Consider the following 23,257-nt stretch of genomic DNA (forward strand, 5'->3'; position numbering starts at 1 on the left):
TTGTCCTTCCCTCTTACTGCCTGCCTTCATTCTCAAAGATAGCCAGGGGTCCAAACAACCTGAGGCCTAGTTGGGAAAATGACAAAACTTTAAAAATACCAAGATTTGAAAGATCTGCTGACGTGTGTCTAAGTTAGGGTCCCATCTGCAGTGGAAAGGTTTCTTTTTCAGGTTCCAAAGGAAAAATGTTTTCATGTGCTCAGACTTCAAGTAGTGGTTGGTGAAGACTTGAATCTTCTTTGGCCTCAGCGAAATTTTGCTGACAGGCAGTGATAGAATCTGAATTTGGGGAAAAGAAGGGAAAACTTCATACTGGATTAATTATTTCTCAATGTCTGTTGCTCAAAATTGCACATCTGTCTAACACTCTAGAGATATAACTAATGAGATGAAGGGCAAATAAGTCATTTAAAGATGTCTGATAAACTTCTCACAGGGGTGTTGTTCCTATAGGTGTGTGTATGTGTGTAACTGAATTTCTAAAGTGCTAAATCTCCAGCATCTCCCACTAAGATTTGCCTGTGAGTGGATCTTGGTAAATTCTGAGACTTTTCAGTGTGTAGTTCATATTTTGTTGCTGCCTGTAACGGTCTCCCTCCATTCTGTTCGCATTTGTGCTTCTTAGTGGCCATCACTGTACTGAACATTAGTAAAACCTAACAAGTTTTTATTGTAAAGAAAATGTAGGCTTTGAATGATGACTGCGTACGTATTAAATGTATCCATATACTTAGTGCTTGGGTATAAAAGAAAGAAGTGAATTGAATAAATATGGGCAATAAAAGAAACAGCATGTGTTGGTTTTACTGTCAGCTTAACTTTAGCTCTGCCAGAGTGCCGCGCAGATTTTTTCCCTTTATTTTATTGTTACATACGGCTGTATTCATACCTGTTCACACTGGAGGGGGGAGGGGTAGAATGGCCACAGAAATTTTAAAATAGATTCAAAAGTAATGTATTTCATCTCCCAGTTGGTCCTTGTTTGGTCATACTGTATCCAGTTTCATGACTTGATTCTAAGGCTTCTGAATTAGGTAGGTCTCAATGCGCTCCCTCATGGGTTTGTTCGGATTAGATGCAAAAATCCATTGAAGCTGCTGCAAGACATTTGGGATAATACTCTTAGTCTAATGTACCTTCCTGTCAGGAAGCTCTTTCTTGATAATATTTTTTTTCTTGCTGTAATACCTGTCCCTGTGCTAAATGTTCCATAACCTTCAAACACTTAGGGGGGTTTGTTTTTTTTTTCCTTTTATCATCATCATATCATCAACTAGCTATAAGCTCTTTCCATTTGGAAAGTCAGTTCTTCTATCCTTCATATCACTTAGCTGCTCTTTCTGCTCACTAGGATGCTCATGGCTTAAATTCAAGAGTGGGAACATGATGTCCAAGATAGTCTGGCAAGGCTATTGTTGCCTTCTTGATATGTGACTTGCTGTCTAACCTGAAGCAATAATGGCTTTTATTTGGACTGAAATACTTCACTAAACACACACTGTATGCAGAAACAAGAATTCAGTTTTTTAAACTCCTACCTGAAAACCCAGGTCTTATTTTTACAGCAGCACTGTTCCTTGGAAGGCAAATCAGTCTGATCTCCACTGTTTTGTGTAATAAAGGATTGAAAGATTGGAAGCAGTTCAGTGCATTGATCTGAGATGATTTTGCTTTAGCTTTTGTCTTCCCTTTCCTATTCCTGCCACAAAAGTACCTGAGAAATGAAGCATGAATGTTGCTGTGCAACTTAGTCTTCTATTACATGAAAGCTGTCAGCTGGTAAAGGTAGATTTCTCCTTCTTCCGCATCCTGCCCCAGTTTCTACTTTGATTTGTGTCTGCCGACCCTCCCAGCTGAGGTAAGAGGGGGATACACACAGCAAGACGTTGCCTTGATGTTATAAAAGCAGGGATTTTTTGTTAATGTGGGACACAGCTATTACTAAGGATATACTGGGGTTCACAAAGGCCTTAGCTGCTGAGCAGTATCAGAATCTGAGATTTTAAGTATTTGTATTAAGTATCAAAATTAAGTATATAATGGTTTCAGACCTGCGTTTCACCACTACTTGGGGAAATAGTCAATATTTATACTCGTCTATAAAACCTTAACATTGTCCACCAAATGGATGACAGGAAGCTGATTGCCCTTGTGGTATAAAGAGGCACTTTAGTCTATCACATTATCCAATTTAAATAACAATTCATAAAATGCAGCCTTTTTCCCCAAAAGTTTTGAGAGCTTTTTTAATTTGATATTGAAAAATACCTAGAAAGAGTCTTTGGGGTGAAATTTTGGTCTGTGCTGGTTTCCTCAACGATGTTTATAACTGCTGTGACCACGTCGTTTGTCCTAAGCTAATGTTTTTCAGGGTCTTTTGGGGTTCTGGTGATGCTGAAACAGTGGATTCCTCTATGCTATGCTCTGTGGTGCTTTTATATTGCAGAGGAGGATGAGCAGCTATGTAAAATTTCCAGCCTTGTCTCTTCATACATTTCCATCAGAGCTGTGCTATCTGTCCTCCTCCTTTTCATAATACAAAAGTAACTTCTGCTTTCTGATCCTGACCAGGTCTGTGCTGCACAAAGCTCTGGGCTGTATCTCGTCCTCTCCCGATTGGCAACGCTGCAGAAATTCCGCTGCGAACCAGAACTAGGTTTAGCTTTTGCAGTATGATTTTCCTGTCTTCCTCTCTCTTCCATCTACCTCCTTTTTGCTACTAATGTATTATACGAATTTCTTGAGCAGTTGGAACTTGTGACCAGCGCGCAGGGAATGGTGCGTGGTTGTGCTTTTACTGTTTCACACAGTTCCTTTTCGCACCCGCAGCATCCTGCACTATAATTGTCTATTTTCTAATCGTACCATGAGTGTGCCATTTTTAGTGGGGCTAACTGCACTCAGCTTTTACAGTCATATATAAACACCTCCTGGTTTTCCATTTCTTGAGGTTGAAGTAGCAGATTTCAAAATGTATGTTAAACTTGAGAGTAGCAAAGGAAATAACACCTTGAAACAGTATCTGTGATGTGTCCATTTTCTTTTTTCCTTCCTCTGGAAGAAATAGTATATTTATTGCTTATTGCTTTTGGCATCAGTATGAATCTATTATCTCAACTGTATATATGATACATGGCAACTATTTTGGAAGGGGGGAAATAGTCAGAAAACGTCTCGCTGTATGGAGGGGAGGGATACTGAGGAGTTCAACACTCTTTTCCTTCTGTTTTGACAAGAAGTTCCAATTAGCAATAAACTTGAGTTTGACCTTTTAAAGTGAGAACTATATTATTGGCTAAGGAAAATGGTTATATTTTGTTCTTCTATTTTGCTTTTTTTAAATTCAAGCCAAAATACGGTTTCTGCCTTAAACTATTAGTTTCTGAGCTAGTTCAGTGTGATCTGCAATGGCTTTTAAATGCAAACATACCTTGAAAGCCATTTACACAGAATATACTATATAAAGTATTATCTAGTATTACTATTAATGATATTGACATTTTCTAGTGAAAACCTAGATACTTGCAGATTGTCCCACATTCAGAAATGTTTAATTATGAAATGACATGTTATGTATGAATTCCAAGAGAGAACTAATAGCATCTTGATTGTGTATTTCCTTTGTCACACAAGTTTCCACCTGAAGGTATGTTTGTGGACTGATTGTAATATAAAGCTTGCTAAAAAAGCTTTTGAGCTTAGGTGACAGTGAAACAGCTTAATCTTACTAATACATTGTACACAGAAGACCATTTGATGCTTTTTCTTTGGACAAGATTAGACTTTATCTTTTTCTCTTGTGACTGTGCTCGAATCTTCGATAGGTACAGGAAGATCAGACTGGTCAAACACCTGCAGAAGAAAATGAGGGTTGATTTAACGTGTGGGTGGAGAATGGCTTCAGGAGGAAGATTAGTAGAAGGGAGAATAATGATTGTGACAACTCAAAAATTATGATACAGAGGAAATAAGGTACTGAGACTTACATTCAACCTACTGACAGATGTTGGAGCTGCATGTGTTAGAAGGGTATCTGTAAGCAATGAAGCTATGGTATTTTGGTAGGCATGTATGGAACCCTGCTCATCTTGCATGTTTTTCTATGGTTTCAAAGGCCTTCAGTGACTTTGAAAAGACATTTATTTAGCCATGGAACAACTCATTGATGTGTGACTTTTCCACCTTATTGGGCACTACTGATAAAATCTCTCTCCATTGAGATTGGTGGCAAAAATCCTATTGATCTCAATATAGTCAGAATTTCACCTTTGTCATCTGGTTATTTGTTTGTAAAGGTACTACATTAGTTCTGCACTTGGCTGAGAAAATACAGGAATTTTGCATAAAAATCAGTGGAAGTTTTGCCCGAATGAAGGCTGCATAATTGACTCTATTGACTCTGTGGGTGTAATAGACTGTTTTTACTGAGTTCTGCCTGTAAGTAGGTCACAGTGAATGAAAATAAAATATGCATTTTGCTTTGTGACAGAATTGTGTATTTATAAGTAATCTAGTGATTTTTTAACTAATTCTTGAGGTTTTTCTTTCATCCTGATGCCCATGTAGATGCACGCAGAAAAAAAAAAGCACCAGTATGCTAAGTCTGAGGTGCTACGTTTTGTATATTCTGTCTTCCAAGTACTGCTATGCATGACCTAGAAATGCTAGTGGTAAATGCTGTATTGTGGCGCAGAGTTGTTAAACTTGTTTGTATCTAATCTTTGGATGCTATCAAGCTTAGGCTGGAAAAAGTAATCTGTTTTATGCTGTACTTTAACATTTGGTATATGTTATATAAACACATATAATCTCTTCACAAGAAAGTAAGTAATATAGGAACTCTAAATTACAAATTTTATTCTCTATTTGGGAAATTAGTAGAGACTGAGAGCATTTAATGTAGTTGCATTTCATTTGCCTTTTTATCCTCAGAGAATAGAATTTTTAAAAATCCCTGCCATATCTGACTTGGCAGTTTGGGAAATTCAGAGATAAGGGACTATTTTAGGAGTTGTAAAAAATCATTTTTCTTAATTACAGAAATTCCTCAGCAGAAGCAGTGGTTCTTGTCTTCAGTACCTTTTTTCATTCTGTAATTTTCTCCTTGGCAAAATAATTGCTTTTCTTTGTACCTCTTCTGGGAAAGAGTTCAGAATTTTTTTAGTATAAAATGGATGTTAAAATATCTTGCAAATAAGCTCAACCAGACAGATCACAAAAAATGCACGTCTTTAAATATATTATTGACGTATTAAATCTCACTGTAATGCAATTTCATACTTTTCAAGTGTGCTTCTCTGAGCTAGTCATAAACAGGACTGTGATTGTGTTAAGTACTCTGTGGTTGCCTCAGACATGCTCGAGATGTCACAATAAATTATACAGGTACCTTTCGAAGGATGCGCTATAGACACAGAGGAGTAAAAGGTTAAGCATATAGGAACAAATTGTAATCGAGTTCATAGATACTAGTTCTACTGGAAAAATGTAACAGTAGCTTAACTGTCATAATCATGGTAAATTTGCAATTTTTCAGCTATTAATGATTCCAGTCTCTTGCATACAGCAGTGAATATATAGCTCTATGAGGATCTAGCTGGTTCCATGTGCAAATGTTCACTGTTAAATTGCAGTAAAAACTGAGTTAATGATTCTGGAAGTTGAAATAGAGAAAAGCATAGGGACTGTTAGTGTTCTCTCAACTGCAGACAGCATTGATATTTTTATGGATAGTTGATGCCCTAGTACAATTTGAATTTCAGCTGACAAGGTAACTATCGCATTAAGCCCTCAGACTGAGAACCGCAATGAATATTCATGTTGTGTAGTGGGCTCCTCTACTTAATTTCTCTTTCTAATAGTATAAAAAGATTGGAACCACTTACAGACTGCTGAAGTAACACCTTAATGTTTTTTAAGTGCCAGGCATTTCTCATGTAGATCTCAGTGTTTCTTATTTATCTTTTGTAATACTGTTATTCTAGAGTCAACCTAGGAAAAAGTAACTTGTTTCTCTTGCCCCCTTCCCATCTTCTCTTTCTAGAAGTTTTGTGTCAGGAGGGACCAGGTATCATTCCTCCATTTTTATATAAGCACAGATACTAGTGAAATTCCTTGGTTGTGATAATAATTGCCTTATCCCAAATATGTTGGCAGAAAGAAATTCTGGAGTAGCTTTCCCATAGGAATGAGGGGAAATGAACTTTAAAAAGGAGCCTGATCAAATAATGAAAAAGGTTGGAGTGATTTCAGGGTATTTGAGACAGGAACATAGGACTAATAAGCAAGGCGTTCTTGTCCCCTATCTGCTGAGGAAAGCCTCCAGCATTTGCTGATGCAGAGTGGATTTTCTGTAGTGTGCATCACAGACTTTTAGCTGAAAAGATATTAGAGCTTTTTCTTTGGCCAAAGTTGCCCTCTTTAAATGAAAAGCAGCTCCGATATCTAGCTTTCCCTACAGATGGGTAGATAATGATCTCTAACTATTGTGTGTAGATTTTTCCCATAAATTGTTTCTGAGTGTGTTGGCTAATCTCTTTTTTGAATGTTCCCATTGATTTTTTTTTTTTTTTCCATCTGATCTTTTGGCAGCTGTTCAGTTCTAAATTGCTTTTACCATTAGGGAGCTTTTACTTGCACCTAATCTCACAGCAGCCATTTTGATTAGATTTAATATAACTTTTCTCACAGCTTGCTCTACTAAAACCTGCATCCTACTGTTTTCTCCATGTTTTTCTTAAAAGAGTGTATGGAGGAGGGCCAGAAGGATCTGCTGTTGATGATAGATGGTCTGAAAGTTAAACCAGTGTCCTGAACAGAGACTGCTTAAAAGGTTACAAGGCTGTGTTTCCACGCAGTAAGCAGTCTTCTCATGGCAGTGTTCCTGGATTTATCGTGGCTGAGACTTTGTCTTAGTAGCAGGGTTGATGAGATTCATGTGTTCTACCCAACAATTGATCATGCTATGCCGTAAGTTTACGATGTCTAGCATATGAGGAAAAAATACAGCTTTTTTCCTTCTGCTGAACCCTGGTAGAAAGAGCTATGAAAGGGCTGTTAGAGGAATAGAAGCTTCAAAAGTCTCGTTTATTTATGTGCGTGGGAAAGCCAGTTCAGTTTTTGAACTGTACTGTTTGGTTGGTTTCTAGGTCTTCCCTGGTGCTGTAAGCCTTCTCTGTTCTGTTAGTGCTTCCTATACAAATCTTAACGTGATAACCTTTATTAATGAGCTGCTGTATATTGAGATTAGTATTTAACTAATACAGTGACCTATTTTTTGCTGGCAGTATGGAAGATCATAGGAAGCCTGCTGCAATACAAGGATTAATTCACTGGTCTGCAGCTCAAGTGTTCCTTTTTTAGTTTAAATAATTGTGGGCAAAAAAACTTGAACATGGGATTCTTGTATCCCATGAATTACTTAGTAGCTCCTCAGTGACTTGTACCCTGGTTGCCCAGTAAGATGTTCTTTGGGACTGGGAGATGGTTGGTTAAAAAAACACAGAAAAACAGGAAACAAACCCAAGGAACCTTACACACATTGAAATACGTTAACCACCGCCACTTTGAACACACCTTTGAAAAGCTGAAGCATTGATACATTTAAAGTACTGATAGATTATTGACAACCGTAACTTTATATGTTTACTATTCAGTGGTAACAGGTATAAAAAGCATAAACTTGATTAATATGTCTGTCAGGACTAGGCAAAGGGGCCTGTTCTTGGTAAGTAGAACTAAAGAGGCTAATAAGCATTAAAATTACTGTCAGATGAAAATATACCTGATTCTAATTGACTAATTGACTAATTCAGTAATTGAAATTAGTCTTAAAGTATGCTGTGAAAAAAGAACAGGGTGTTTGTGTGTGCATGTGTGTACATAATGTAAAAAGAAAAATCACAATTTGCATGTTGCAAAATATATGTGGCTTAATGCAGTCATCTGGGCAGAGTTCATAGGTTTTCTGTCCCTTCATCCTGTCTCGTTTCACTGCATTATAAAATTGTCCTCAGTACCTACTTCAGCTTTTCAATTAAAATACAGAGAACTAGTAGGAAGAGCCCCTCTAAGTTAGAAGTTCTTTCTAATGAGTTTTTGAGAGTATTACAGATGGCAAAATCCAGCTTTTTAATACATGCTGCAGTTCCTGCAGTAAGGTCATTTGCCTGCTGGTCCAAGTAACATTTAATTACTTTAACTTCTTCCTACAGACTTCCTTTGTGCACTTTGGGTAGTCACTTTCCCTTACATCTAGTTTTTATTTGTGCAGGTTAATGGTATCATTACCAGAACACCTGTGGCAATCGATCCCACTTCACTATTTTAAAAGAACGATGAATAGGGATTGACTTTTTGTACCTGGGAAAATATGTATTTTCTAAAAAAGTAGCTGGATTCCAAGCTGGACTTTTACCTTGCATATAGTGGAAGTTTTGCCCCACTATTTTGTGAGGCCACCTCATCAGTTAGACTTGGAACAAGTTTGTATTTCATGTTCTTAACGTATGTCTCACAAAACACATAAATTGTAAATTCTTTCCTGATGGTTTTGTTAGTTTGACACAGTTAGTGTATATATACTGAAGTAAACAATGCAGTACATTTATCTTGATATTGATAGGGTTTTCTTTGGGGAGTCTACAAAAATCTATATCCTCCTCCTCCTCGAGGCAGGGGGGCATGAGAGAGAGATTCTTCTGTGGATTTTGGATTCTCCTTTCCTTGTCCCTTCCTCTGGCCAAAGAAATACCCTTTATAGGAGTGGATGTGTGAAACAGTAATAAATTATTTCCTAAAGGAGGATTTATTTAACATATTTGGAAGACCTGTGGTGGTTTTGAGTATGGATGGATTTGAGCTGCAGAATTCCAGAGAATAAAAGCAATGGAAATATAAGGGTGAGAAAGGGAACATTGAAAACAAAGCATTTTGAGGCTGGAGAGTACGTTTCGTTATAATAACTTACAGATATTTCCTCTGAACTCCATAACAAATAAGTCAGATAGGAATCTTAGTTCTCTGATTCATAATAGGTGCTAGCTCACTTAAGCTTTCTTTGCTTTTAGCAGGCTTCCTGTTTCTTTTAAATACCTTCCACTTGAATGAGAAACTAGAAACAATTGTCTATAACTATTCTAAATATGTATATAGACCTGTTTGTTTACAGTCTATTTAATGACTGGATTTTTCTCTTCTTTCTTCACCTGGAGTCCACTGAGGCTGCTCCTGTGGTTTTTAAACACTCTTAGAGCACAGCAAGAAACTCTTGAAGTTTGAAACTAGTGAAGTAAAGGTGGCATGTCTGTACTGGGGGCAGAGGGGGAAGAAAAGCAGTATCGGGGGGAAGAAAAGAAAAGGAAAAAAAAAAAAAAGGCGATGATAGTACTTAGTCTGTTTTGATCTGTTTTTCATCCTTTCTCCAGCTCATCTTCTCTTCCTTGTTCCCCTAGTTCTGAAAGCCATCCACTATCTCTTTTAACCATCACTTAATATATCGCTTCCTTAAGTATCACCATCTGCAACTGAGAAGCATAATAATCTTCTTTTGTCATTACTTCCTGACTTGGATTCTTAATTAAAACTGTATGGTGGTCTGTTGCAGAAGTTTGAAAATATTATCGTGTGTGTTGTTGTTAACATACAATTCGGGTTTTATTCAGTTTTAGATTAGGATTGTCTTGAGTTTAAAAAATGTTTACTATATATTTCAGATTATTCTTTGTGCTTCATTATTCACACTAGTGACCTGTTCCGAGTTGGTGTTTGGCCTGTCTTACGATCTGTACCTGAAAGTCTAACTTATTCGAAGTTACTATGTCCACACTGAAGCAGAATTACTGGATAACTTATTACAGGCCAAATAGCTCCTTGTAACTAAGAAAATTTAAAAATGACTTAATGAATTAAGTGAGGAATGTCTCATGTATGCTCCTAATGATGGACAAGGGACAGATAATCACAAGTAGCAATAATGCAGACTTTTCTTATATTTATCATATTCTTATATTTATTTTTTTATTTGACATATAGTACAGAGTCATTAGTAGAATAAAATTTCTATCAAAGCATGAAAGCTTTTTGCATGCATGATTATTTAACACATCTCTCCAGTATCACAGAGTAGATTAACACAATAATGTTATGGAGCTGTAACCACAGAAAAATGAACAGGGTATTTAGACAACTGTGGAATTATGGCCTTGGTGACTTAACAAAGGTAGTATGGTTTAATTTCCGTATTTAGTGAGGACATCAGATCTGTTTGCCTATGGCTCTCAGTACGGGGGTAGGAGGGGAGAAAAGCAGTATCGGGGGGAGATATAATTTAACAATGTCTTTTGAATACTTTTTCAGCTCGAGATGCGGATGAGCGAGAGAAGTGGATCCATGCTTTAGAGGACACCATTCTCCGCCATACCCTCCAGCTTCAGGCAAGTTTCACTTTCACTTTTAACTTGTTTTACTTTCTTTTTTTCAAAGCAATGAAATACAATGGCATGACTGCTAATATCAAACGTGTCTTGTGTGACATCTGGCTGTTCTATGACCTATACAGTCAGATACAGTATAGGTACCTGAGTTCAGGTTCAAGTCTTTCTGTTACTATTTTCTTATCTTACCATCACGAAAAGTCAGTATATGACTTCTTTTTATTAACTCATATTTTTAGTTGGTGGTTCCAGACTGATGTTGCACATTTAGTTATTTTAATCTCTTTTTTTTTAAATACTGGGAGTTAGTTCTTTTTGCATCAAGCAGAATGAGACATTTGGAAGCTTATTGTGTGCTTGTACACCACCTAATTTTGAAATTAAAATGAGGTGGTAGCATTGAACCTCTTTCTGGATGACAAAAGTGGTAAACAGCTTATGTTTGAATCCACTGTGTAAGCTGAATATTGGTAGTTTTCTGGTTCTGAAGACAGATGGTTGGACTGAGGATGGTTCTTAGCATGAGTTATCTATGATGAGTTTCTGGCAATGTTCTGGACTTGGACATGTCTATAAGGTTACTAATCCTTTATTTTTGTCTTGGAGAGAAACCCAAACCCTTCATGAAAGGGATTGTCTCATACTAGATTTGTACCACAAAGGTGTCTGATGACAGTGCGGAAATCTTAAACCAGGTATTCATTATTTGTGTTGAGTGAAGGTTTGGTATGCTTTTGGAGTATGGTAAGAGAATTAGGTCTCACAACAATTGACACTGTGTAAAGAAAAGTACATTAAAATCCCTAATATCACAAAAAGAAGAATTTTATAAAGACTAATATAGATGACATTTGCCCAATCTAAAGAGTTAGAACAAGCCTGAATTTATCCCGTCCAACTTTAGGCACTTGTGCAACCTCAGTCAATTTACTTTAATTTCCTGCTAAATAGTGGTTTTCAGCCTTTTTTGACTTATTAAAGACCACTACAAATTTTCTAGTGGATAGCACATCCCTGGATAAAAATTCAAGTTTGACAATCAGCTTTGTATCCCTAGTAACGTGTCATGGATATTTTAGAAGTAATCTCTCCATCTGGACACAGTAGCTGACCACAGACTGGAAAACTCAGCTTGGCAGTGGGTGTGAGGAGACAGATTATCTAGAGGACAACATACAGATTTAGAAGGGCTGAGCTGTCTCCCAAGGGATGCCTCTTTCCCTATCCTCCCCTTGGATGGAGAAAGTGAATACGTTAACGTAAGCAGTCCTATTTAGGGTCTGAAACGAAGTAAAAGTAATCTCTGCAGTTTTCTCTACCTGGAAGACTTTTTATGGCTTGGAGATAGAGAGTACAGAAATGAACGAGGAGAATATACTGTGGTTTTATCAAAATGTACACTTCCACGCTCTCTAGAAATGGTGATTTTAGTTTTATTGGCAGACACAAGTTTCACGATTGCAGCTAATAATGGCACTCTTTCCTGTTACATAACCTGTTCGTGTTCCTGGAGTTTTTCAAACAAGTAAGGCATATTTGGATAAAAAACAAACAACCTAAATTAGTAATTTATCTAATAATGTTTGAAGGAATAATTAAATATCTAGAACTGATTACTAAGAAACATATCCTCATCCCTCTTAAATACGTTCAGCATTGAGCGTAATACTCCATGTGCCACTGCCGTTCACTTACGCACCACTTCGGGAACTGTCAAGGCTCACCATCTTCATGGGCATGAGCTGATTTAAGATTAGTGGTGTAAGAATGAAACAAGACTATGCCTCCTTGCAAAATATGTTTCTTTCATGAGTTAGGAAAAAAGGCCTCAATGACTGTTCACCTGCAGGGCGCTCGAGGTGCAGGCGGCATGAACAAGCTCTGTGGAGCTTGGGCTGAAGTTATGGGGGACGCCTGCAGGGCCGAGCACCGGCTGCCTCGCCCAGCAGAAACCTCTCAGTTTTGATGGCCGGCCAGGTCCCGTTGGCCCTGATGAGCGTGCTCTCCACTCGGCCGCTGCGGAGGCCAGCGCTGCCTTTGACGGGGTGACCCCGAAGCCGCCTTCCCGGCACCCCGGCACGGCACAGAGCGCCGCGCCGCCCCGCCCGCCAGTTGCCCGAGGGGCCTCGCCCGCTCCGCACGGCGGCTTTTGTTTAGGTGACAGGCCGCGCGGCGCTGAGCCCGCCCTCACACCCGCGCCGTAGCCTCCCGGCCCGCCTGCCCTTACGGTGGGGCCGCCGCTCCAGGGTGTCCCCCCCCTCCCGGCGGCCGCCATTCTCCGGAGGGAAGGGTGCGCCCCGCCCGCCAGCCAGCCAATCGGCGGCCGCCTTATTCGTGATGCGGGCGGCGGAGTGCCCTGCCCCGCTCCGCCCCCCCGCCGGAGGCGGCGCTGCCGGGGCCCGGCGGGCGGCCAGCCAGCCAGCCCCGCCGCGCCGCACGCCTCACCGCACCGCGCGGAGGAATGGCCGGTGTGAGTACGGGGGAGGGAAGGACGGGGGGGGGGGCAGGTGCCGGGGCCGCCAGCTGCTCCCGCGGGATCAGCTCCTCTCCCCGCCGCGGCCCCCGGCGCCTCCCTGACTGGAAACCGAGCGCTGCCTCCTCTCCCGCGGCGGCTGAGCGGCTCTGGCCGCTGCCCTGCCCCGCCCGGCCGGGTGCTCGGGGCAGCCGCGGGGAACAGGCGACAGCGATCGGCCTTCGGCAGCGCCCGGGGCAGCGGGGCTCCGCGGGGAAGGCGGCATGGGCTTCCTGCGCAGGGGGACGCGCGAAGCCCCGGGAATGGCTCGGATTCCTTTTCGGGATGCTGCCGAGTTTCGGTGCGCCCTGCGTGCCCGGAGGGATGCTTTCATCCGGTTACAGGAGCCCGTTGTATACAAACGCGCCGTGGCTTCAGTTAACATTTAAAACAAGACGCCACTTCAGGCAGTTGATGTTCCTTTACTTTCCTTTTTATTTGGACAATGAAGTCAAATGAGTTCTTTGGGAGGATCATTGGCGCGACGGGCATGCATGGGGGCTTGAGTGCTGTGGCAGAGATTATTTTCTATAAGGGTATTTTCTTAGCTTCTTAGTTTCTGTCGCAAACATGAGTGTGGTTATCTGTCATATGAAACCCTCATGCATCTGTTTTTGTTTAAAATGATGTATCTTTTCTGAGCCTTTTTTCAGTTTTTCATTCCATTTTCAGTCTTTCCTAGTACTGGAGTGTTCAAATCTGGAGAGTCAGACTTTGATTAAGTTTTCTTCATAGTGTCACATGAAGTGTCAACGCACATCTGCTAGACATGAGAAAGTGTACTGAAACCTAGGTAGTTTGTGTGTTGTGTGAACCAAATCAGAAAGGATAAGGAATTAATGCGAGGTGGAGAGGGGAAGTGGCACCTGGGTGTTCTCTAGTCTGATTAGTTTTGCTAATTTGGCCTAAATGTCCTACTGTGTTGTCCTTCGGTCTTTATAATGGAAGTATTTTTGGAACACTTTACAATAATTAAACACACCTCCCCACCCCCACCCCCCAGCAAACCTAAACTTGCAAGAATGAGCTACAGTCAAGGAACCAAGGAAGAACTGGGTCAGTATGTAGAATGAGTAAAGGGATCTTAGCTGTCCAGAGGGCTGACAATTAGTAATGTTGTGTTCAAATGAAACAAGAATAGGGAGGAAGTGTTTCAGATACACTTGTAAACTAATTTCTCCAAATTTTGAAACTGAAGTCTGTTGTTCTGCTTGCTGTGTTTTTGTATCTTCTTATTTTAAAGGCATTACTAAAAATAGGCATAGTTCTTTCAGTATTCGCTTTGTCAATTGGAAGGTCCTTGATGGTGTGATAGTATTGGAAGTACCATTCTGAATCCACCAGTGTTTTTCCCTTTACCCCTCTCCAAGATGTCATGGCATTACCAGGTCAGTGGCTTTGCAGTGGCAGCACGGCAGTTGCCTCATACACACAAGGGATAAGGGGAAGGGTGTGCATGGGGTGAAGGTATATTGTGGCTTGGGTTTCTTGTTTGTCTGGGCAGAGGTAGGAAGGTGATAAGTTAACTCAAATTTTCTTCTGTGCCTCACCAGCATCTTATGTCAACCAGCAATCCCATTCAAACAGCAAATGCTTCTAATCATCTTGTTTAACATAAATGTCCTTCTTTCCTGTCTTTCAAGTGGCACCCTAGTGCTATGTGCACTTTTTGGCTCTGGAATTCTCCCGTGTGAAAACCCCTTGAAGATAACTCATGTCTTTTAGGACCACAGTAACTTTCTTCTTCAGTCTGAAAAGTGCAAGACCACTGTTAAAATATGAATCTACCTGAAAAGTGCCAGTAACTATACTCTTCTCATGCCTTAAGGGAATTCAGTAAAAAACTGAATAAATTTTAAAATTCTAAATGGCTGAATGTGTGCATGTATCCTGGTAGTGTTAGGATGCTGTCTGTAGGAATCATGAGCTTTGCTCCTCCCCCCCCCTTTTTTTTTTCCTATTCTTCCTCCTGTCAGCTGAAGCTTTCATGCTCATTCTTGCCTTAATCCTCTGCCTTGAAACGTTCTTTTCCCCTCTGCTGTTCTAGTGCTGCTAGAGCATCTTGGTAAGTGTCTTAAAGTGGTAACTAAAGAGGCTGTTGAGAATTGCATGAAAGACAGCTAATTACCAACTTGATTTAAAAAATAAATAAAAATACAAAGCTAAAACTTGCATATTCTGCAATAAAGATGTCTTTTATGCTTTCTGAGTAGATATGACAGCAACAATGAGAATCCACATTAGAGAGTCTTTAAATGCTTGCAGGCTACAAAGGATTTCCTACCCAAACTTATGAAAACCCTTCAGGTAATGCCCCAAACTATTTCAGCCTCTGAGTGGACTCACTGTAGAGACAAAGGAACTGAGATTACAGTCAGTACAAAGATAGGCCATTTCTTACCACAATAAAAGTGAAAGGAATTAAAAAAAAATAAATTTCACTGTATCTTGATACCTTCATAATTTAAACAAGACATTTACTTCATAAGTAGCAAATAGTAGAGTAAGAAAATTATATTCTAAGATGTGGATCTGGGGTGGTTGCTGTGAAGAGTGATGCAGTGGTTTAAATCTGAAGAGTTATACCATGACTTCACTGATACCTAGGAGTTGGTACTGCTGCTGGAAGCAGTCCTGTCTCGCTTCTCCTAGTAAAAGGGAAGAGGCAGTGCAGCAAGAATAGCTGAATTTGGAACTGGATTCAGAACTGGCCCAAATTAAAACTACTTTTCCTGCTGCCCTCCTTTTCCAACTTCAGTTTTAACTTGGATTAATTTCCACACTGAGTTGATTATGCTTCAAGGTAAATGTTTACGCTGACTTGAAAGAGCAGAGTAAAGGTGAGAATAAACAACAGGGGAACTTGCTTGTTTCTCATTCACTTATGCCCGTGTAAAATGTTTGTGAAACCAACCGCTAGTAGCGGTTCACTTAGTATCACATAAATCAGTATTTTTTATGACCTTTCTAAATCTTCAAACAAGAATAAGAGATAGAGTAAAACTTTCGTATATGTTTCTCTTAAGTATATTATATTGTGACTCACTGGCCTTCGGACACTATTCCTGGTGTGAGCCAAGAATGCTTGCATAAAACTAAGAACAGGTTCTTTTAGATTAAGAATATGTCCAATATATATGTGTTTCAAGTGCTAGTGGAAAGGCATAGAGTTAACAGGCGTGCTGCCCTTTTTCAAATTTTGTGAACAAAGTAACTATGATAGTGAATAAGCACGTTAGCGTCTGTCCGTTATTTACCTACATAATTTATTATGGATGTAGATGAATGGTATTCTAGGAAAGACTTAGTATTTGTGAAGTTTCAGAATGCATCAAAGACAGAATTTTACATCAGTATGTAAATACTTCTGGTTTTTGAACTCTTCCTATTTTGCTAGAAGACCTGATAATATCTATAACTACACAGTCTTGGCCAAGCATTTTGTGTTTTGCAAAGCAGAAATACTTCAAAAATTTTACAAGTGCAATATTCTGACTTGTATGCCTTCCCGAACTCATACATTTGTTTTTAAACTTTGAGACATTTACATTCTGAGCTTTAAATAGTGCTTAAAAATCTAGCAGAGAAAAAAATTGGCACCTTCTTGTCTTTTTATTTGTGGCAATTGTTGAGTGGTTTATTACTCAATTTGTCATTTTTTCTTCGGTTTTCTGTTGGTGGTTCTTACAGGCAATGTCCTACTCAACAAAATCAAACATGCTGTAGGCAGAGCATGTGTTTCTGATGAGGTATTGCGGGTGGAGGGAGAACACTCTTCTTCACTTCTTTAACTTCCACAAGATTTTTTTGTTGGATTTGGAATCCTGATTAGGTGAAGAATATAGCATAAGTATCTTCAGACAGATAAGAAAGTCTGCTGTGTACAGCTTTCTCTTTTCCTCCCCCAGTAAAGCTATTCTACAAGGACAGCTCTTGTCAAGTCTCTGCTGTTGCATCTTTTCTTTTTCTTTGTTTCCCTGCCTTCATTACTGTTCGTTTTCCACAGAGGTCATTAGTGTAATGCTTTTATTTGAGAAATACATTTGAATTTTTCTGATATGCTTCTTCTAAGGATGATGCAATCTCTTCATCCCATCTTAGTTTGAAAGAACTAGTTTAAATGAGGCTGGAATTACTTCTCCACATGGAGAAGTATTGAATAAAAATGCATTAGTGATAATGTGTGACTTCTCAGGTGGAGGACAAGGAAACAACATATAAACTCCCATAGTGCTAACAGTTCTGTAATGGAAACAAGGCTCATAATATGTGTTTTTAATTGGTTTATATTTTGTTGTTGCCCTCCTGTTTACCCCCTCCAAAAAAAGGGCTGTGTATGAAGGGAGTAATTTTGCAGGACTCCTAGCATGAGAGTTCTTTACTCAACTGCAGACCAGCATTGTTTTGAGAGGTGGTGGGCAGACTAGAAGTTATATCAATTACTTGCTTCTGCAGCTATTTCATCTGGTAGTATAATCTTTAATTCCTTAAAACCTACATGATCATAGAGTAGTTGTTATTTGAGGGAAATAAAGTGTACTTACTGATAGATCTAGTTATTCAATGGAAAACCAGGTTGTATTACTTTGAATTGGTATTGACAGTAGGAAAGAATCAGTGTATTTCCGAAGATCTAAAATAGTCTGGTTTCCTATTCTTTTTTGTAATTTGAAGATACTTATTTTAGGATCACAGCATAACTTAAGCTGGAGAAGACCTTTGGAAGTCACCTGGTCCAAGCCCCTTCTCATTGCGAGACCAACTTCTACGTTACATCAGATAGTCTAGGGTCAAATCCAGTTGAGTTTTGAACTCCGTCTTTCAAGGGTGGAAGTTCAACAATATCTGCAGGCAATCTCTTTTGTCAGTTTATGAGTAGGTGAGCAGCATATAATACAAGTTTCTCATAAAAATTTGATTGCTAGTTCAGATGTGTAGTTTCCTAATTTACATGTTTAACAAGTTGTTAAATGCCATTCTATTGACTCTGCTCACCTGTTTCTTTTGAAGCCTCATTTCCTACATGACAGGGGAGGGAAGAAAGGGGAAGTGAGAGAAGGAGACCGCTTTTTTTCCTCTACTGTGTCTTTGGGTGACCAGATAATGAAGAAATAAGGATTTGTTATGCAAATTGGCACTTTGCATATATGCTTTTTCAAAATTACTGCTGGGTTTGAAATACTGATTCATTTTGTTTGCTGTTTATGCAGTGTTTTTTTCCTGTGCTATTGCTAATCTTGATTTTTTTTTTTTTTTAACTTTCCAGTTATCTTTTGGTTTTCAATTTTAAAACTAGGTGAGAACTTAAAATTATTAACCTAATCTCATAGAACACAGATTGATAGATTTGCTCAGTAGGCTGTCAAAGTTCATCTAAACTGTCTTTATATGAACCAAGAGCAAACCAGTGAAGTGCTACAGCTTTAAGCACCTGTGTTTCTCTTAAAAATTATGTTCATGTTTCATTTCTGTGCTTTGTCAACTTGACAGTATACTTGGTTTTATGGCTTTCTCTTTACATTGATTGAAGTTTTAACTTTCTAATAGAACTTTTTAGGTCACAGTTTTCACTCTGTATTTGATGTGGATGTCTGCTCAGTTGTAACACTATATGTTTTAATCAGCTTTTCCTTAGTGTGAAGAGGCTGAAATTTAAGAACGGAGCTTTATCATTAAGCCACCACTAAAAATACCAGATTGTTACATAGTAGTAGTCAGGCTGATGACTGAAATAAAAATCAGCATTTTGATGTAGCATACAGATAACTTGCATCATAAACTATATTTCTGCATATGGTATGATTTTTCTGTATGGTTCATGCAGTTTTGATATATGAAACCTGGCCTCCAGAATTTAACTGAGCATGCTAGACCATTTGCTGAAATTATGGTGTTGGCTGCTAGCTGTACAGACAATTCTGTTTTCAACATGGAAATGGAATACTAATTTCATATAGTTTCAAATCTAGTTTCAGTGTAATTTAAACTTCACTACTTTGAGGGAGCGTCAAAAGTTTCTTGGTTGAGAGGACTCTCTGCCTATTAGCTTCTTTTTGATAACTTGTTACACTGGCTGTTTTTTGTCTTAATTTCCTGGCATAGTCAAATGGTTGCTCTTCTCCCCTCCCCTCCCCTATTTCCAAATTTGTCCAGTGTTGACTGTCTAATTCAGGGTGAAGTACCTTTTTTTTATGCTGGTTTACAAACTAATCTGTATGGATAGATCTACTCATGTAGAACTGTTGTCAAGATCTGGGTGTTAGTCTGTAGCACAGTTTAAGATTTGGCAAATTAATAAAGAATAATAACTTCTACAGTCAGTAGATGGCTTTATGTTTTAGGGTATGCACAATACTGTGCACACAGCTTGACACACATGAGAAAGAGCAAGTCATTCCTCTATTGTACGCAAATATTCACTTTAAAGAGCCATCAATAAAGCTCTTAATATAATGGCCTATTATCATACAACAATAAAATAAACTATCAGTGTTGACAAAGCAAACGATGTCAAAGAAAATGTGATGCTAACATGGAATTTTGCAAATATGCATTACTTATCTTCCCCCATACAAAATGTTTTTTCGCCACTGGCTGATCTTTACACATTCAGACTCTGGAGATTCTCAGCAGTCAAAACAGCGGAGTTAATGGTGTTGTAAGAGTTTGAAGTGAAGATGTCATATTTTGGATCAGTGTGAATATGCGTGAAAGTATTTAGGCTAGTAGGATATTTGTGTCACTGCTGTGATGTTCTCAGCATTATGTTTCTGTTATAACTGATGTTTGTTTTGTTATCCTTCATGGGTTTTTTTCCTCCTACGTATTTAACTTGCATAATACAATTTTTTTAAACAGGGAGTGCTTCAATATTTGTTTTGCAAATCCATTTGCATTAAAGGTATTATATAAATAAACCTTAAATGTGTTTACATAGCATATGTGCACGAAGACAGAAGTAATCAATTTCAAGAATCCTCTCTCTTTTTCTTTCGTGTAATTAAAGATGTGGTAACCCAGTGGGAGCTTGTTCAGGTCTTTAAATACATGCTTTATCGGTTTAAAGGTAGGGATTATGTTACATGCAGAAGTGTGCTTTGAATCTTACATTATTAAGGGAAACAAATTTGCAAGCAAGAAAATATAAAAGTAATCATTCGCATGGCACTGATACTTTGTTCTTGTTGGCATGTATGCAGCAAAATGTAAGAAATCAAATATAGTGACGAGGATGCAAATCTTTATAGCTGTAAAGGAACTAGGGCAGCTAGGAATAATAATTTTGAATTTCTGAGCTCAAAGGTGGGTCCATATTTAATAAGAGATTTAGCATTCATTAGTTCTTAGCTAAGAAGCTGTGAGCTGAGCAATATTGTGTGAAGCGTGAAAAATGCAGGCATTCAATTGGTATGGTTTTGTCTTCCTTAACTAAAATGAGTGAGAATATGGACTCACAAGACAGTTCTCAGAAAAAATTGAATTCTCCTTTATATTTTCCAAAGAAACTTTTCATTAGGGTAATGTAAGGGGATTTGTTCAATCATAAGTAATGAAATACTCTGATGTGTGATGATTATACCCCCACTGAAAATGCGTAGCAATTTTCTGTTACTGATTTAGCTGCAAATAGAAATGTGCTCAGCTGTGTGCCTGTGTTTGCACATGGCAGGATGAGAGGCAAGGCAAAATTTTATCAGTTCATTAGCAGGCAAAACCATATTTTTGTTCTCTTTTTTCCTCTCCTGAAACTCTCATTATATATTTGATTTTTATTTATTTATTTATCTGTTTCTGTCTAGGGTGTGGATTCAGGATTTGTTCCCAGCGTCCATGATTTTGACAAGAAACTTACGGAGGCTGACGCTTACTTACAGATCTTGATAGACCAGTTGAAGGTATGGTAATGAACTGGTGTATTTACTGTATTGGGAGTCTGCTTGTCAGTGTGGTTTTCAAGGTCAGGTTGAAAGGAAGCTCAGCAGAGGGAGGGAGTCATGTTTTATGTTTGGCACATGATCTGGTCAACGTGTGAGGCAGAGAGTTCATCTGGCTGAGCTGTGAACTGGAGAAAACTTACGTTTTTTATATATGAAGTCTGCTGATGACAGAATTTTATTTTCTCTTTCCCCTTAGCTTAGGATGTTACATAAGTTGTAAGTACTTCTGAAATAGAGATATATATACTAGAAGTATAAGAACTAAAAGTTATAACCTTTCTCTTATAATGGGTCTTCGACTTGTTAAAATAAAGTTAGAAAATCAAAACAGATTTTATAGAATGGTTTACAGTGGCTGAAAGTTTCTTTTGTACGTATAGCTTCATGGAAGTGGCAGAGATTACTTAAGTTTAATTTTAAAATATAATTAAATCATTGTATTGCTCATAGCATTTTGGAATTTATTTTGAGAAAATTTTGCCAAGTAGTATGTAACTACAGTCGCAGATAGTTTTGGACTTTGTTGCAGTAGTGTTAGATAATGTGTTCTTTGTCGAGTGAAAACGTTATGTAGAAATTTTGTACAAATACAGTTCTTTTACACTTTGTACATGTATTTTAAGAGTAGGTGGGAAGGTGAGGAATGATGAGGTCTTAGCTCTCAGTACTCACCTTATTGAGAAAAACAGTCTTTGCTGCTGGTTAGGACACTTTTTCCCATGACTCAGCAGGTTAAAATTGCTGTTCAGATTGCATCAGTTCTGCTGGTTTAGGGTTTTTTTTTTCCTGATATAATGGGCAAGTATTGCATGTGGGATATTCAGCAAAAATTCAGTTGCAGGGGAGGGCAGAGAGGGAGAAGAGCATACGAACAAAAATGGAGGTAGGCAAAAGAGATGCAAACAAAATTCAAGGCTGAACTGCGAAGACTTGATCAGGAGTTAGCTTTGCCTCCAGAGCCATCTAGCATGCTTCACTGAAGGAAGGTATTTAAATCTTTACACCTTCTAATTGTTGTTTCAGGCCAACTGGGCGGAGGGGGTATAGGAGTTAGCTAATAATGAAAGAAGAGTGAATGTGAGGAGGGACAGAGACCACGACTATGGTCTGTTTTTTAGAACCAGAAATCAGCCTCAAGGGAAGGGGAACACATGAGTAGGTTTTAGGCAAGCAGTTAAGTGAAGAACTGTAGCTCACCTACTAAAAATTACAGCCTCTTTTCTAAGCCAAGGGTGGATGTGATGAAGTTTTGAGCATTACCCTTCATCTTTTTCTTCCTTGAGCAACTTGTACTCAATAGATACTTGTACGTGCACCTTCGAGTGCTCTTGGAGGCAACTTCTGTTTCAGCTCAGCTTGTGTTAAATACACATGCAAGCTTTTTGGTGAGAATTTGTTTCACTTTGCCTAGCTGCATCTCATATTCCACTTTTAAGAAAATAAATAGAAGTTAATGCTGGGAAATCACTATATATCTTCCCAAAAGAAGTACTTAAAAATCTTACATGATTTGAATCATGTACCTGGAAGGGCTGGTAAGGGTTGAGCCTGTTTTGGTAAGTGCTCTATATGCCAAAAAGGTCTTTGCTGAACTAAAAGAAGGGCAGTTTAAGGTTTTCTGATGAGTGTCACTTTTATTACTTAACCTTACCTTTTTGTTCAAACCGTGGTAGAATCATGTGAGGCTGAGCTGTGGAACTATCCAGGATCTGAGATTTGGTCTCTTGCAGGATGGGATAATGTAAGAAATTAGTTACAAATTTGTTGTATCACCAATGCTGTAAAGAAATATTAGGCAAAACCTGCTTTGAGTCATAATACCACGATCATATAATTTAAGTACTTATTAAATGCTTTTAGTTTTAAAGTTTTGGTGTTTCTGCCTGATTTTATATGGAAAAATAACACTTTCAGTATTTTCACAAGTATCTCTGTCTTTTAGCTCTTTGATGAAAAACTCCAGAACTGCAAAGATGATGAACAGAGAAAAGCAAGTACATTTTGCTTAAATATCACTTATTTTGCTTAATCAGATGGTTTTGTGCCTCAATTTGCTACAGTCTATAAAAATGTAAACATTCTTGGCCTATTTTTGTATTCCTCAAGTTGTCAAAATCCATTAAAGCAATTTGAATAACTGGTAACATTTTTGTTGTGAATAGGTGGTAAATAGAATTTTTAGTAATACTGGATGTCATAACATTAGAAAAAGTTTTAGGCTGTAGGAAATGATGACTCCTCTGTCAAAAGCATTTTTAACTTAAATTTGCTACTTTTTCATCTTTAACAAGGATGTGTTTGATGTTTGTTGGAATAGCAAAGCTATTCTGAAGGAAAGAAAATAAATACTAAGAATCACGTATTTCACATAATCA

At 38.5% G+C, this 23,257-nt stretch overlaps 1 protein-coding gene across 3 annotated transcripts in view; it reads left to right on the plus strand.

Moving 5' to 3' along the window:
* The window catches only part of OSBPL9 (oxysterol binding protein like 9), a gene marked incomplete at both ends in the record, with an annotated part of 64,682 nt that overhangs the window by 16,820 nt on the left and 24,605 nt on the right, over positions 1–23,257 (plus strand). For all 3 annotated transcript variants that reach the window (XM_082003032.1, XM_082003033.1, XM_082003034.1), the window contains 3 exons: positions 10,357–10,433; positions 20,745–20,840; positions 22,825–22,872. In XM_082003032.1, the coding sequence (XP_081859158.1) occupies positions 10,357–10,433; positions 20,745–20,840; positions 22,825–22,872 (221 nt within the window). The remainder of the gene's footprint in view (positions 1–10,356; positions 10,434–20,744; positions 20,841–22,824; positions 22,873–23,257) is intronic.

This window comes from Phaethon aethereus (genome assembly GCF_964289735.1).
Source record: "Phaethon aethereus genome assembly, chromosome: 8".
Lineage (NCBI taxonomy): Eukaryota > Metazoa > Chordata > Aves > Phaethontiformes > Phaethontidae > Phaethon > Phaethon aethereus.